This window comes from Melanerpes formicivorus, unplaced genomic scaffold, assembly GCF_026170545.1.
Source record: "Melanerpes formicivorus ecotype bairdi unplaced genomic scaffold, bMelFor1.0.p_v2 SCAF_89, whole genome shotgun sequence".
Taxonomy (NCBI): Eukaryota; Metazoa; Chordata; class Aves; order Piciformes; family Picidae; genus Melanerpes; species Melanerpes formicivorus.
In genome coordinates, this window is record NW_027142441.1 from 636,675 (window position 1) to 652,579 (window position 15,905).

The following is a 15,905-nucleotide window of genomic DNA, read 5'->3' on the forward strand; positions in this document are numbered from 1 at the left end:
TTATATCCATTGCTCCTTGTCCTATCCCAGGGCACAACTGAGCAGAGCCTGTCCCTGTCCCCTCCCTCCTGACCCCCAGCCCTCAGCTATTGATAGACATTGATCAGATCCCTCTCAGTCTTCTCCTCTCAACACTAAACAGCCCCAGGGCTCTCAGCCTCTCCTCCCCAGGCAGTGCTGCAGTCCCTTCAGCATCCTTGCAGCCCTCCCTTGGACTCTCTCCAGCAGATCCCTGTCCCTCCTGAGCTGGGGAGCCCAGAGCTGGATGCAATATTCCAGGTGAGGTCTCCCCAGGGCAGAGTAGAGGGGGAGGAGAACCTCCCTGGCTCTGCTGGCCACACTCCTCTGCTGCACCCCAGGACCCCCTTGGCCTTCTTGGCCCCCAGGGCACATTGCTGTCCCATGCAGAACTTGTTAGCCACCAGCACTCCCAGGTCCCTCTCCACAGTGCTGATCCCCTCCCAGGCTGTGCTGCTGCAGTTTATTCTTCCTCCCCAGCTGCAGGACTCTGCACTTGTCCTTGTTGGACCTCATTTGGTTCCTCTGTGCCCAGCTCTCAGTCTCTCCAAGTCTCTGAATGGCCTCACAGCCTTCAGCTGTCCCAGCCAAGCCTCCCAGGCTGCCATTGTCAGCCCAACAGATGGATTCCTCTCGAGGCCAAACAGTTTGCAAGCAAAGCAGCAGAGTGCCTTGGTTCAGCAGAGCAGTGTCTCAAGGAGAGGGTGGGAAGAGAGGGATGCCCAGCTCCTGGCAGGGGTGCAGCCAGGGGCTGCTGGTGTTACCTGGTAGAACTCCATCCCTTGGTCTGTGATGAAGACGATTTCTGTGGAGCTGGTCCAGCAGAAGCCCAGGATGTTGGCATTCTTGGTCTGTGACAGGCAAGCAGACAGACAGACACTCTGTCACTGGGAAAGCTCAGCTCATCAGGGAAGCCCACAGCACTAAATGAAGCCCAAAGGCAGTGCAGCTCTGCAGCCACTGCAGTTCATGCTCTTTGCCAGGCAGACACTCTGCCTGCAGCAGCTGGGCAGGAGCAGAGCTGCTGCCTGGCCTGCACTGGCAGCCTGCAGGGTTTGCAGCTCTAGCACACCTTCAGCTTTTACTTCCTCCCCAAATGCATCCCAGCTCTGGTTAGAATCACAGACTGGTTTATGCTGGAAAAGATCTTTAAGGTCACCAAGTCCAGCTGCTAACCCAGCCCTGCCAGGTCACCACCAAACCACAGCCCTCAGCACCACAGCCACATGGAGTTTAAACACCCCCAGGGATGGGGACTCCACCACCTGCCTGGGCAGCCTCTTCCAACCCCTGACCACTCTGGCAGCAAAGAAATTTGTCTAATATCCAACCTAAACCTCTCCTGCTGCAACCTGAGGCCATTTCCCCTTGCCCTGGCACTCTTTTTACCTGGGAGAAGAGACCAACCTGGGTCCAACCCCATTTCAAGGAGCTGCAGAGAGCAGTGAGGTCTCCCTCAGCCTCCTCTTCTCCAGATTAAACCCCCCAACTCCCTTGGCTGCTCCTCACCACACTGACCCTTGCCCAGCCCTTCTCTGGACCTGCTCCAGCCCCTCAGAGTCTTGCAGTGAGAGGCTCAAAACTGAACCCAGCACTCAAGCTGTAGCTGGAAAAGCTCTCTAGGATCCTCCAGTCCAACCAGCAACCCAATCCACCATGGCCACCAAACCCTGGCCCCAAGGGCCATGGCCACAGCTCTCTGCAACACCTCCAGGCATGGGGACTCCACCACCTCCCTGGGCAGCCTCTGCCAAGCCCTGAGCACTCTTGTAGCAAAGACATTTTGCCTCATCTCCAACCTAAGCCTCCCCTGCACAACTCCAGGCCATTTCCTCTCCTTCTATCACCTGAGCCTGGGGAGCAGAGCCCAACCCCCACCTCCCTGCAGCCTCCTCTCAGGGAGCTGCAGAGAGCAATGAGGTCTCCCTCAGCCTCCTCTTCTCCACACTCAACACCCCCAGCTCCCTCAGCTGCTCCTCCCCAGCCCTCTTCTCCACACCCTTCCCCACCTTGGTTGCCCTTCTCTGGACCTGCTCCAGCCTCTCAAGGTCCTTCTGGGAGTGAGAGGCCCAAAGCTGACCCCAGCACTCAAGCTGTGGCCTCCCCAGTGCCCAGCACAGGAGGACAATCCCTGCCCTGCTCCTGCTGCCCACACCATTGCTGCTCCAGGCCAGGCTGCTGGTGCCCTTCTTGCCCACCTGGGCACCCCCTGGCTCCTCTTCAGCTGTCTGTGGACCAACAAACCATTACTGATTCCTGACATGAAAAGAGAGCTCCTTCTGAGGACAAAAATGCAGAACTAAGCTGAGCTAACCTGCTGTGAGCCCCCTCAGCACTCCACCCTGAACACCCTGCTACAGTGCTCTACTCAGCATGACCCCAAATAACAAACCTGAGGGTGCTCCAGCTTTCAAGCCCACAGGAACACAGGGGTCTGTGCAAATCAGATGTTTCCATCACCACTCTTACTGCCTTAGGTATAAGTTGGGAAGTACCAAACAGTGGCACCAGCACCTTTGACACCATCCCCCACAGCAAACTCCTGGCCAAGCTGTCAGCCCCTGGCTGGGACAGCAGCTCTCTGAGCTGGGTTAGGAACTGGCTGGAGGCTGAGCCCAGAGAGTGGTGGTGAATGGTGCCACAGCCAGCTGGCAGCCAGGCACCAGTGGTGTGCCCCAGGGATCAGTGCTGGGCCCTGTGCTCTTTAACATCTTCATTGATGATCTGGATGAGTCAGTCATCAGTAAATCTGCAGATGACACCAAGTTAGGAGCAGATGTTGGTCAGTTAGAGGGCAGAAGGGCTCTGCAGAGGGACCTGGACAGGCTGGACAGATGGGCAGAGGCCAACAGGATGGCATTCAACAAGTCCAAGTGCCAGGGGTTGCACTTTGGCCACAGCAACCCCAGGCAGAGCTACAGGCTGGGGGCAGAGTGGCTGAGAGCAGCCAGGCAGAGAGGGACCTGGGGGTGCTGATTGACAGCTGCCTGAACATGAGCCAGCAGTGTGCCCAGGGGGCCAAGAAGGCCAAGGCCATCCTGGCCTGCATCAGGAAGAGTGTGGCCAGCAGGAGCAGGGAAGTCCTTGTGCCCTGTGCTCAGCACTGCTGAGGCCACACCTTGAGTCCTGTGTCCAGCTCTGGGCTCCTCAGTTCAAGAAGGACATTGAGAGACTTGAAGGTGTCCAGAGAAGGGCAAGAAAGCTGGGGAGGGGTCTGGAGCACAGCCCTGTGAGGAGAGGCTGAGGGAGCTGGGGTTGCTTAGCCTGGAGAAGAGGAGGCTCAGGGGAGACCTTCTTGCTCTCTCCAACTCCCTGCAGGGAGGTTGTAGCCAGGTGGGGGTTGGTCTCTTCTCCCAGGCAAGCAGCACCAGAACAAGAGGACACAGTCTCAAGCTGTGCCAGGGGAGGTTTAGGCTGGAGGGGAGGAGAAAGTTCTTCCCAGAGAGAGCTGTTGGCCATTGGGATGTGCTGCCCAGGGAGGTGGTGGAGTCCCCATCCCTGGAGGTGTTCAAGAGGGGATTGGATGTGGCACTTGGAGCCATGGTTTAGTCATGAGGTCTGTGGTGCCAGGTTGGACTTGGTGACCTTTGAGCTCTCTTCCAGCCTTAGTGATTCTGTGATTCTTTGATACTTCAAGTTCTGCTCTTCACATGATCTGAACTTTCTGACCTTTACCTGATCGTTTCTGCTCAAATGAGCACCAGAAACTTCCCAGGGCTGTTCAGAAATACCAACCACAGCCTCCAACCCAGCAGCAGCTCAGCATCCCTGCCCAGTGCCCTCAGGTACAGCCCCCACAGCAGCAGGTCCAACATCAGCACAGTTCCTGGCCAGGCTCTGTGCCTTCTCCCTCCCAAACCCTGACACTTGTTTCCTCCACAGCCCTTCCACTCCTTTCTAGGGAGAATCCAAGTGCCTGGCCCAGGAGGTTGTGGCACAGTGAGGAGCTGCTCCTTGAGCTCAGCTCAGAGAGGGGGCAGTGACTGCAGAGCTCACTGACTGCAGGTCAGCACTCAGGAGGTATCTCCACCTCTGCTTGGAGAGCAGAGGCCACCAGGGCAGCTAAGCTGAGAGTTCCACTGCAGAGCCAAGCTGGGGGGCTGGGTTCTTACCTTGCACTCCTGGGTGTATTCCAGCTGAGGGCTGTCTGGAATGAAGTTCAAAAAATCCTGCAGAAACACCCAAGAAGAGAATTGGCAGTGGTGAGGCCCAGGCAAGAGGCAGCACAGGTACAAGAGAGGAGATTGCAGCTTCACAGATTGTTTTGGGTGAGATACAGAGAACATTGAATCTCCCCCAGTCCTGCAGCCCTGCCAGGGAATTCTTTGTGGAACCACAGTTGGCAGGAAAAGCTCTCTAGGATCCTTCAGTCCAACCAGCAACCCAGCCCCACCATGGCCACCAAACCCTGCCCCCAAGGGCCATGGCCACAGCTCTCTGCAACACCTCCAGGGGTGGGGACTTCACCACCTCCCTGGGCAGCCTCTGCCAAGCCCTGACCACTGCTGCAGCAAAGACATTTTGCCTCATCTCCAACCCAGGCCTCCCCTGGCACAACTCCAGGCCATTTCCTCTCCTTCTATCACCTGAGCCTAGGGAGCAGAGCCCAACCCCCACCTCCCTGCAGCCTCCTCTCAGGGAGCTGCAGAGAGCAATGAGGTCTCCCTCAGCCTCCTCTTCTCCACACTCAACACCCCCAGCTCCCTCAGCTGCTCCTCCCCAGCCCTCTTCTCCACACCCTTCCCCACCTTGGTTGCCCTTCTCTGGACCTGCTCCAGCCTCTCAAGGTCCTTCTTGGAGTGAGAGGCCAAAGCTGAACCCAGCACTCAAGCTGTGGCCTCCCCAGTGCCCAGCACAGGAGGACAATCCCTGCCCTGCTCCTGCTGCCCACACCATTGCTGCTCCAGCCCAGGCTGCTGGTGGCCTTCTTGCCCACCTGGGCACCCCCTGGCTCCTCTTCAGCTGCTGCCAACCAGCACCCCCAGCTCCTTCCCTGCTGGGCAGGTTGCAGCCACTCTGCCCCAAGCCTGGAGCACTCCTGGGGCTGTTGTGAGCCAAGTGCAGGACTCAGCACTTGGCTTCAGGAGTTGGCTCCCCCTGACTGTACTTAAATGATGGCACTACCAAGACAGCAGCACTGCCTGTTGGGCCCCTCAGGGTGGCAGAGAAGTTTTCTCTCCATCTGTGGGTAGCCACCAGCCCTCTCAAACACTTGGCTCAGAGCCTTCTCCTCTGCTGCTGTAAGGAGTTCCCCACCTGCAGGGTGCAGGTTTCTTACCACACTCTTCAAGGTTCTCTGCACAGCCAGAATCTTGTTCCCCAAGGAAAATTTGATGCACTTCACTTCTCCTTTGTCTTCCATCCTACACAGAAAAAGAAGAAGATCTGGCAATTACATCTCCAGCAGCTCCTTCCAGAGCTCTGTAATGCACCCTCAGAAGGACAGCTGCAGAGGGGAAAGTGTTGGGCAAATGCTTTGAACCACAGCTCCTGAGTGAGGCCTGACAGGCAGGGAGTTGAGGTTTCAGAGTGGGGCTCACTCTTCAGAAGGCCTGAACACATCTGCCACAGCAACACAGAATCATTAAGACCTGAAACTGCCTCTAAGATCATCAGGTCCAACCATCAACCCAGCACTGCCAAAGCCCTCAGCCCCACACCTCCATGGGTTTTGAGCAGTCCCAGGGACAGTGATTTAAGCACTGCCCTGGGCAGCCTCTGCCAAAGCTTCCTCACTCTTCCACTGAAGAAACTCTTCCTAGTGCTCAACCTAAATCTCCTCTGAAACAACTCAGAACCTGAGGCCCTTTCCTCTCATCCTGTCACTTGTTACCTGGGAGCAGAGCCCAACCCCCACCTCCCTGCAGCCTCCTCTCAGGGAGCTGCAGAGAGCAATGAGGTCTCCCTCAGCCTCCTCTGCTCCACACTCAACACCCCCAGCTCCCTCAGCTGCTCCTCCCCAGCCCTCTTCTCCAGACCCTTCCCCACCTTGGTTGCCCTTCTCTGGACCTGCTCCAGCCTCTCAAGGTCCTTCTGGGAGTTAGAGGCCAAAGCTGACCCCAGCACTCAAGCTGTGGCCTCCCCAGTGCCCAGCACAGGAGGACAATCCCTGCCCTGCTCCTGCTGCCCACACCATTGCTGCTCCAGCCCAGGCTGCTGGTGGCCTTCTTGCCCATCTGGGCACCCCCTGGCTCCTCTTCAGCTGCTGCCAACCAGCACCCCCAGCTCCTTCTCTGCTGGGCAGTTTGCAGCCACTCTGCCCCAAGCCTGGAGCACTCCTGGGGCTGTTGTGAGCCCAGTGCAGGACTCAGCACTTGGCCTTGTTGAACCTCACACAGCTGAGCTCAGCCCTGGAGCCAGCCTGGCCAGGTCCCTCTGCAGAGCCTTCCTGCCCTCCAGCAGCTCCACACTGCCACCCAGCTTGGTGTCCTCTGCAAACTGACTGAGGGTGCCTCACTCCCTGCATCCAGATCATTCATGGAGGCATTAAAGAGAACTGGCCCCAGCACTGAGCCCTGGGAACACCACTTGTGAGCAGCTGCCAAGCAGAATCATCCTGCAGTAGAAGTTCTGCTGTCACAGGGAGCTGGAGGCTGTTTTCACCCCCTTTAAAAACTAATGTGCATCAGCACAACTGGCATGAGCAGCATGGATTTAGTCCAGCCAACATGGATTTAGGAAGGGCAGGTCCTGCCTCTCCAACCTGATCTCCTTCCATGCCCAGGTGACTGCCTGGTGGATGTGGGGCAGGCTGTGGATGTGGTCTGCCTGGACTGCAGCAAGGCCTTTGCCACCATCCCCCACAGCAAACTCCTGGCCAAGCTGTCAGCCCCTGGCTGGGACAGCAGCTCTCTGAGCTGGGTTAGGAACTGGCTGGAGGCTGAGCCCAGAGAGTGGTGGTGAATGGTGCCACAGCCAGCTGGCAGCCAGGCACCAGTGCTGTGCCCCAGGGATCAGTGCTGGGCCCTGTGCTCTTTAACATCTTCATTGATGATCTGGATGAGGGCATTGAGTCCATCAGCAGTAAATTTGCAGATGACAGCAAGCTGGGGGCAGGAGTTGATCTGCTGGAGGGTAGAGAGGCTCTGCAGAGGGACCTGGCCAGGCTGCACAGATGGGCAGAGGCCAACAGGATGGCATTCAACAAGTCCAAGTGCCAGGGGCTGCACTTTGGCCACAGCAACCCCAGGCAGAGCTACAGGCTGGGGGCAGAGTGGCTGAGAGCTGCCAAACAGAGAGGGACCTGGGGGTGCTGATTGACAGCTGGCTGAACATGAGCCAGCAGTGTGCCCAGGGGGCCAAGAGGGCCAAGGGCATCCTGGTCTGGATCAGGAAGAGTGTGGCCAGCAGGAGCAGGGAAGTCCTTGTGCCCTGTGCTCAGCACTGCTGAGGCCACACCTTGAGTCCTGTGTCCAGTTCTGGGCTCCTCAGATCAAGAAGGACATTGAGAGACTTGAAGGTGTCCAGAGAAGGGCAAGAAAGCTGGGGAGGGGTCTGGAGCACAGCCCTGTGAGGAGAGGCTGAGGGAGCTGGGGTTGCTTAGCCTGGAGAAGAGGAGGCTCAGGGGAGACCTTCTTGCTCTCTGCAACTCCCTGAAGGGAGGTTGTAGCCAGGTGGGGGTTGGGCTCTTCTCCCAGGCAGCCAGTACCAGAACAAGAGGACACAGTCTCAAGCTGTGCCAGGGGAGGTTTAGGCTGGAGGGGAGGAGAAAGTTCTTCCCTGAGAGAGTTGTTAGCCATTGGGATGTGCTGCCCAGGGAGGTGGTGGAGTCCCCATCCCTGGAGGTGTTCAAGAGGGGATTGGATGTGGCACTTGGTGCTATGGTTTAGTCATGGGGACTGTGTTTATGGGTTGGACTTGATGAGCATTGATGTCTCCGCCAACCTTAGTTATACTGTGAGACTGTAACAAGGCAGCTCTACTTCCAGAGCTGTTCAATCCCAAGGGACAGCTGGACAGTCAAGCAGGAAGATGGCAGAACTTCTTGAAGGCCATGGAAACGTTGCAGTGGGTCCAGAGGAGGCCACAAAGGTGATCAGAGGGATGGAGAATCTCCCTACAGGGACAGGCTGGGGGAGTTTGGGGCTGGTATCAGCCTGGGGAAGAGAAGGCTCCAGGGAGACCTCAGAGCAGCCTTCCAGTACCTGAAGGGGCTACAGGAAGGCTGCAGAGGGACTGTTGGCAAAGGCCTGCAGGGACAGGAGCAGGGGCAATGGCTTCAGAGTAGAGCAGAGCAGATTGAGATTGGCTGTGAGGAACAAGTTCTGCACCAGGAGGCTGCTGGAACACTGGATGATCCTTTCTAACCCAAACCCCTCTGTGACTCCATGCCTCTGTGGGTGGAGGGTGCATGAAACCCAAGCTAGGGCCAGGAAGCCCAAAGCAGCTTTGCTTCTGAAGGAAGTGAAGTGCTGCCTTGCAGACAGGGGCTGTGTGTTTGGAGCTGGAGTCCTGGGGAGGGAAGCCTTCTGCAGGCTGAGACCCCACACTCTCACTCCTGTTTGCAGAGTGTTTGCCTCCCCCCAGCAGCAGCTTCCCTTTGGAGATGCTCTGGCTTACACAAAGGCTCTCTCCTTGTGCCTGTCTGCTGCAGCACCCTGGGGAGGCCTTGACAGCAGCCTGCCAGTACCTGAAGGGGCTACAAGAGGGATGGAGAGAGACTGAAGGGTCCCTGCAGGGACAGGAGCAGGGGCAATGGCTTTAAGATGGAGAAGAGCAGATTGAGATTGGCTCTCAGGAACAAGTTCTGCACCATGAGGGTGGTGGAACACTGCAGCAGGTTGCCCAGGGAGGTGGTTGAGGCTCCATCCCTGGAGCTATTCAAGGTGAGGCTGGGCAGGGCTCTGGGCAAGCTGCTCCAGTGGAGGATGTCCCTGCTGGCTGTGGGGAGGTCAGGCTGGCTGAGCTTTGGAGGTGCCTTCTGGCCCAGCCCATGCTGTGAGTCTGTGACTGCTTCCACTCAGCCTTTTGGTTGTGTGCTGCTGCTGCTTTGTGCTGCTGGTGTGGGAGAGCTGCTTGAGTGCTGCTGTTCCTCACCTGCTCCTCTCCCTGCAGGCCCAGCCTCTGTCACCAGTCAGTCTCCTGTGCCATGTAAACTCTGTATCCTTTCAATACTCTGCCAGGGCAAGGAAGCCTCCTCCTGTGTGCCAGGCCTGGAAGGAGCTGGCTTGGCCTTGCCCTGTGAAGCCCAGCTTCAGGTGCTGATGCACACTGACTTCAGGAGGAAACAGTCAGAGCTCCATAAGCAACAGAAGTGCTGTGGGAGAGCTGTGGGTGTGGGGCTCTGCTCTCCTGCAGTATCCTCCCCCAGGGCTTGGCCACTTGAGATGCAGCTATGGACCTCCTGGGCAGGTACAGCAAGAAACTGAAGAGAGAATGCCAGGACTGTGGCTCCAGGCTGGGAATGGAGTGTGGTTATGGGGCCTGCTTCAGGCCCTGAAGGGAGTGCAGGAGCAAGAGTTCAGAGTCAGCCTTCCTATGGATGTTACAACTTTAACCTTCAGACTCTTCCTCTTGGATTGTCTTTCAGCCTGACATCATCATCAGTGCAAGTGAAGGTGAGTGCTGAGCTGGGGCCTCTGCTGGGCTGGCTGGCCAAGGGGGCCTGGCTCAGTGCCCACAGCAGCTCACAACAAAGCAGCTGAGCAGAGGCAGCAGGGAGCTGCCTGCTCCTGCTGGGGGCACCTGAGGGGGCCCAGGTCCTGTAGTGCTGCTCTGACATAGATGCAGGCAGGCAGGTGAGGCCTCACCTGGCTGTGTTCTCATTCAGATGGGGAAAGCTGGCTGCCTAGGCTCTGCTTAGTAAGGCAGTGCACTGCTTTGTTCCTACAAGGTTACCTCTGGAGCCTTCAGGTGAAGCTTGAACCTGTGGTGAACCTCTTGCCAGATAAAGGCAAGCTGATGGAGTTCAGGCCTTGCCCTGTTAAGCCCAGGGAGGTGGTTGAGGCCTCATCCCTGGAGACACTCAGCCTTGCTGTGGCCCTGGGCAGCCTGCTCTGGCTGGAGCTGTCCCTGCTGCCTGCAGGGGGGTTGGACAAGATGCCCTTTGAGGCTCCCTTCCAAGCTGATGCAGTCTGTGAAGCTGCAACTTTAGCTTGCTGGATTCTGTCCCAGGAGAACAAGCAGGGGTGTGCCTTACCTGAAGGAGATGGGATTTCTGTCCTCCAGCCCCTTCACCACAACTCCTGTAGCTCCACCTGACCGAACTGCAAACACCTGCAAAAGAGGTTTCAACATCTGTGCAGCTTACTCAAAACCATCCACTCAAGGAGATTCCCTCTCTCCAAGCCACACCTGCACTTTGGAGACCACACAGAAGCTCTGTTCCCACTCAGGTCTGACAGCTCAGTAGAAATCCAAAGGGCCAGGGTAGAGTCCTGCACCTGGGGAAGAGCAGCCCCATGGAGCAGCACAGCCTGGGGAAAAGGAGCTGGGAGTCCTGGGGGACAGAAGGATGACCATGAGCCAGCAATGTGCCCTTGTGGCCCTGAAGGCCAAAGGCATCCTGGGGAGCATCAACAGGAGTGTGGCCAGCAGGTCAAGAGAGGGTCTCCTGTGCCCTGGGGAGGCCTCACCTGCAGTACTGGGTCCAGTTCTGGGCTCCCCAGCTCAGGAAGGACAAAGAGCTGCTGGAGGGAGTCCAGCTCAGGGCCACTGAGATGCTGAGGGCACTGGAACAGCTCTCATGGGAGGGGAGGCTGAGAGCTGGGGGTGGTTAGCCTGGAGAAGAGGAGGCTGAGGGGGATCTGATCTATGTTACAAAGATCTAAGGGGTGGGGGTCAGGAGGATGAGGATGAGGCCAGACTCTCCTCAGGGGTGCCCAGTGACAGGACAGGAGGTAGTAATCATCACTTGACCATGGGAAGTTCCATCTAAACATGAGGAGGAACTTCTCTGAGGGTGGCAGAGGCCTGGAGCAGGCTGCCCAGATGGAGCCTGCATCTCTTGAGACTTTCAAGGCCCACCTGGACATGTTCCTGGGTGCCCTGCTTTAGGTGAACCTAAAGGCAGGGGAATTGGGCAAGGTGATCTTCAGAGGCCCCTTCCAGCATCGTGTGAGTCACACTGAGGTTCCCTAAACAAGCAGCTCTTTCCTCTGGAGTCCCTCAGGAAGCTGCCATGAGCCCAGTGGTGCTGTGACAGCCTTGCAGGCACCACTCCACAGGATGAGAGTCTGGCTGAGCTTCCCTCTCTCTCTTTGGAATGGAATGGAATGGAATGGGCCAGGTTGGAAGAGACCTTCAAGATCATCAAGTCCAACCTATCATCCAACACCACCTAATCAACTAACCCATGGCACCAAACACCCTGTCAAGTCTCCTCCTGAACACCTCCAGTGATGGTGACTCCACCACCTCCCTGGGCAGCACATCCCAATGGCCAATCACTCTCTCTGTGAAGAATTTCTTCCTCACCTCCAGCCTAAACCTCCCCTGACACAGCTTGAGACTGTGTCCTCTTGTTCTGGTGCTGCTTGCCTGGCAGAAGAGACCAACCCCCACCTGGCTACAACCTCCCTTCAGGGAGTTGCAGAGAGCAAGAAGGTCTCCCCTGAGCCTCCTCTTCTCCAGGCTAAGCAACCCCAGCTCCCTCAGCCTCTCCTCACAGGGCTGTGCTCCAGACCCCTCCCCACCTTTCTTGCCCTTCTCTGGACACCTTCCAGCAGCTCAACCTCTTTCCTAACCTGAGGGGCCCAGAACTGGACACAGGACTCAAGGTGTGGCCTCAGCAGTGCTGAGCACAGGGCACAAGGACCTCCCTGCTCCTGCTGGCCACACTCTTCCTGATGCAGGCCAGGATGCCCTTGGCCTTTTGGCCCCCTGGGCACATTGCTGGCTCCTGTTCAGCTGCTGTCACCCAGTAACCCCATGTCCCTTTCTGCCTGGCTGCTCTCAGCCACTCTGCCCCCAGCCTGTAGCACTGCCTGGGGTTGTTGTGGCCAATGTGCAGAACCTGGCACTTGGATGTGTTCAATCTCCTGCCCTTGGCCTCTGCCCATCTGTCCAGCCTGTCCAGGTCCCTCTGCAGAGCCTCTCTGCCCTCCAGCAGATCAACTCCTGCCCCCAGCTTGCTGTCATCTGCAAAGTTACTGCTGATGGACTCAGTGCCCTCATCCAGGTCGTCAATGAAGATGTTAAAGAGCACAGGGTCCAGCACTGATCCCTGGGGCACACCACTGGTGCCTGGCTGCCAGCTGCTTTGTTTTCCTTTCCTTGTGTCAGTATTGCTGTTTTCCTGAGTCAGGTACCAGAAGGGTCTCAGACATCTGGGCACTGACTCAAACACAAAGGCAATCAGCTGTAGGACTGGGAAGAGCTGCTGCAACTCTCTGAGCCAGAAGCTCGCCCTGCTCAGGACATGTGAGCAGGCAGTGAGAGCTCAGTGGCAGCCTGCAGCTCTGGGTGTGCCTAACAAGTGTCAGCTGAACTGCACCAAGGGCTTACAGAAACCCTTCAGCACAGCTGCACACAATCAGAGAGGCTCTTGTGCTTGGAAGAGACCTTCCAGATCATCCCAAGCCCAACTGTCAGCCCAGCACTGCCAGGTCCCCACTAAACCAGGTCCCCCAGCACCACATCTCTGTGCCTTTAAAACACCTCCAGGGATGATGATTCCTCCACCTCTCTGTGGCCTGGGCTTGGCAACCCTTTCAGTGGAGAAATTGCTCCTAATGGCCAACCTAAACCTCCCCTGGCACAATTTGAAGCCATTTCCTCTTGCTCTGTAGCTTGGCAAGGGTCCACCCATGCAAGCCAGGAGCAGGCAGTTTCCCCAGGAGGATGGTGTGGGAAATGCTGACAAAGGCTTTAGTGAAGCCCAGGCAGACACCTCCACAGCCCTGCCCTCACCCACTCTGTGAGACACCTGGGAGGGAGATCAGTTAGTCACCAGGACCTGTGAGACTCCTGGGCACAGAGGGAGATCAGTTAGTCACCAGGACCTGTGAGACTCCTAGGCACAGAGGGAGATCAGTTAGCCAAGCAGGACCTGTGAGACACCTGGGCACAGAGGGAGATCAGTTAGCCAAGCAGGACCTGTGAGACTCCTGGGCACAGAGGGAGATCAGTTAGTCACCAGGATCTGTGAGACTCCTGGCCACAGAGGGAGATCAGTGAGCCAAGCAGGATCTGTGAGACTCCTAGGCACAGAGGGAGATCAGTTAGCCAAGCAGGACCTGTGAGACTCCTGGGCACAGAGGGAGATCAGTTAGTCACCAGGATCTGTGAGACTCCTGGCCACAGAGGGAGATCAGTGAGCCAAGCAGGATCTGTGAGACTCCTAGGCACAGAGGGAGATCAGTTAGCCAAGCAGGACCTGTGAGACTCCTGGGCACAGAGGGAGATCAGTTAGTCACCAGGATCTGTGAGACTCCTGGCCACAGAGGGAGATCAGTGAGCCAAGCAGGACCTGTGAGACTCCTGGGCACAGAGGGAGATCAGTTAGCCAAGCAGGACCTGTGAGACTCCTGGGCACAGAGGGAGATCAGTTAGTCACCAGGATCTGTGAGACTCCTGGGCACAGAGGGAGATCAGTTAGTCACCAGGATCTGTGAGACTCCTGGGCACAGAGGGAGATCAGTTAGCCAAGCAGGATCTGTGAGACTCCTGGGAGGGAGATCAGTTAGCCAAGCAGGATCTGTGAGACTCCTGGGAGGGAGATCAGGTTAGCCAAGCAGGATCTGTGAGACACCTGGGCACAGAGGGAGATCAGGTTAGCCAAGCAGGATCTGTGAGACACCTGGGCACAGAGGGAGATCAGTTAGCCAAGCAGGACCTGTGAGACACCTGGGCACAGAGGGAGATCAGTTAGTCACCAGGACCTGTGAGACTCCTGGGCACAGAGGGAGATCAGTTAGCCAAGCAGGATCTGTGAGACACCTGGGCACAGAGGGAGATCAGTTAGTCACCAGGATCTGTGAGACTCCTGGGCACAGAGGGAGATCAGTTAGCTAAGCAGGACCTGTGAGACTCCTGGGCACAGAGGGAGATCAGGTTAGCCAAGCAGGACCTGCCCTCCATGAGCCCACACTGACTGGGCCTGATCTCCTGGTTGTCCTGCATGTGTCACATGATGGCACTCAGAATGATCTGCTCCATCACCTTCCCTGGCACCAAGGTTCCTGGCAGGGCTGTAGTTCCCCAGATTCTCCTCCTGGCCCTTCTTGCAGATGGGGTCACATTCTATTTGCCAATCTCCACTGAGCTGGGCCCTGCCCAGTCAGCCAGGCCTGCTGCTAGCTGATGGCAAGTGTCTTGGTGAGCACCTCCACCAGCCCTGAGTACCCTCAGGTGTCTGCCACCCAGCCCAGAGACCTGTGTGTGGTGCAGCAGAATACAGAATTAACCAGGTTGGAAGAGACCTTTGAGATCATCAAGTCCAACCTCTCACTCAGCACCATCTGATCAACTAAACCATGGCAGCAAGTGCCTCATCCAGGCTCTTCCTAAACACCTCCAGGGATGGGGACTCCACCACCTCCCTGGGCAGCACATCCCAATGGCCAAACTCTCTCTCTATGAAGAATTTCTTCCTCACCTCCAGCCTAAACCTCCCCTGGCACAGCTTGAGACTGTGTCCTCTTGTTCTGCTGCTGCTTGCCTGGGAGAAGAGACCAACCCCCACCTGGCTACAACCTCCCTTCAGGAGAGAGCAAGAAGGTCTCCCCTGAGCCTCCTCTTCTCCAGGCTAAGCAACCCCAGCTCCCTCAGCCTCTCCTCACAGGGCTGTGCTCCAGACCCCTCCCCAGCTTTCTTGCCCTTCTCTGGACACCTTCCAGCAGCTCAACATCTTTCCTAACCTGAGGAGCCCAGAACTGGACACAGGATTCCAGGTGTGGCCTAAGCAGCAGCTCAGTGACCATCTCCTCTTGGAGTATGGGGGCTTCATTCTGCTCCCCACTGCTGCCATCTAGCTCAGGGGGCTGGGTGCTCAGACAACTGATCTGAGTGTTAAAGACAGGTGAAGAAGGTGTTCAGTAGCTCAGCTTTTCCCCCATCCTTAGTCACAGTTTCCCCCTGCATCCAACTCTCCTTAGCCCTCCTTTTGCTGCCAGTGTCTTCAGGAAGCATTTTTACTGTCTCTTAGGGCAGCAGCCAGATTCAGTTGTAGAGGAGCCAGCTGGGATGGTAAGTACTCAGTCTTTGCATTGGGGTGGAGAGAAAATGCAGGCACCACTCTCAGTGTTTGTGAGGCAAGAAGCCATCAAGGGCAGGTCTCTCCCAAGGCCATTCCTGTGGGGAAAGTGTCACTGAAAGCCTGACTGCCAGGGATTTAGAGGCACACTGGAAACAAGGTGATCCTCCCCCTCTGCTCAGCTCTGGGGAGACCCCACCTGGAGTCCTGCCTCCAGTTCTGGAGCCCCTATGACAAGAGGGATCTGGAGGGGCTGGAAGGTGTCCAGAGCAGGGCCAGGAGGATGAGCAGAGGGCTGGAGCACCTCTCCTGTGAGGACAGACTGAAGGAGTTGGGGCTGCTCAGTCTGCAGAAGAGAAGGCTCCCAGGTGACCTCATTGTGGCCTTCCAGGATCTGAAGGGGGCTCCAAGAAGGCTGGGGAGGGACTGCTCAGGATCTCAGGCAGTGATAGGACTAGGGGGAATGGAATGAAGCTGGAGGTGGGGAGATTGAGGCTGGAGGGGAGGAGGAAGTTCTTCCCCAGGAGAGTGGTGAAGCCCTGGAATGGGTTGTCCAGGGAGGTGGTTGGGGCCCTGTCCCTGGAGGTGTTTAAGGCCAGGCTGGATGAGGCTCTGGGCAGGCTGATCTAGTGTGGGGTGTCCCTGCCCATGGCAGGGGGGTTGGAACTGGATGATCCTTGTGGTCCCTTCCAACCCTGACTGATACTATGTACTATGATACTATGATTTTAGAGCAGAGAATTAGATTTACAGC

General features: G+C 57.1%; 1 protein-coding gene and 1 long non-coding RNA gene across 2 annotated transcripts in view; one reads left to right on the forward strand and one right to left on the reverse strand.

Annotated features, from left to right (window-relative positions):
• Window positions 1–15,905, reverse strand: part of RMC1 (regulator of MON1-CCZ1) — a 35,246-nt gene that overhangs the window by 17,397 nt on the left and 1,944 nt on the right. Inside the window, exons 2-5 of the mRNA XM_068165471.1 lie at window positions 10,157–10,233; window positions 5,297–5,381; window positions 4,131–4,187; window positions 783–869 (exon numbers count right to left, since the gene is read on the reverse strand). Coding sequence (XP_068021572.1) covers window positions 783–869; window positions 4,131–4,187; window positions 5,297–5,381; window positions 10,157–10,233 — 306 coding nt within the window. The remainder of the gene's footprint in view (window positions 1–782; window positions 870–4,130; window positions 4,188–5,296; window positions 5,382–10,156; window positions 10,234–15,905) is intronic.
• On the forward strand, window positions 9,069–9,921 carry LOC137455000 (uncharacterized). Its single transcript, XR_010990731.1, has 3 exons — window positions 9,069–9,117; window positions 9,522–9,575; window positions 9,851–9,921. It is a non-coding gene; the product is annotated as an uncharacterized lncRNA (long non-coding RNA).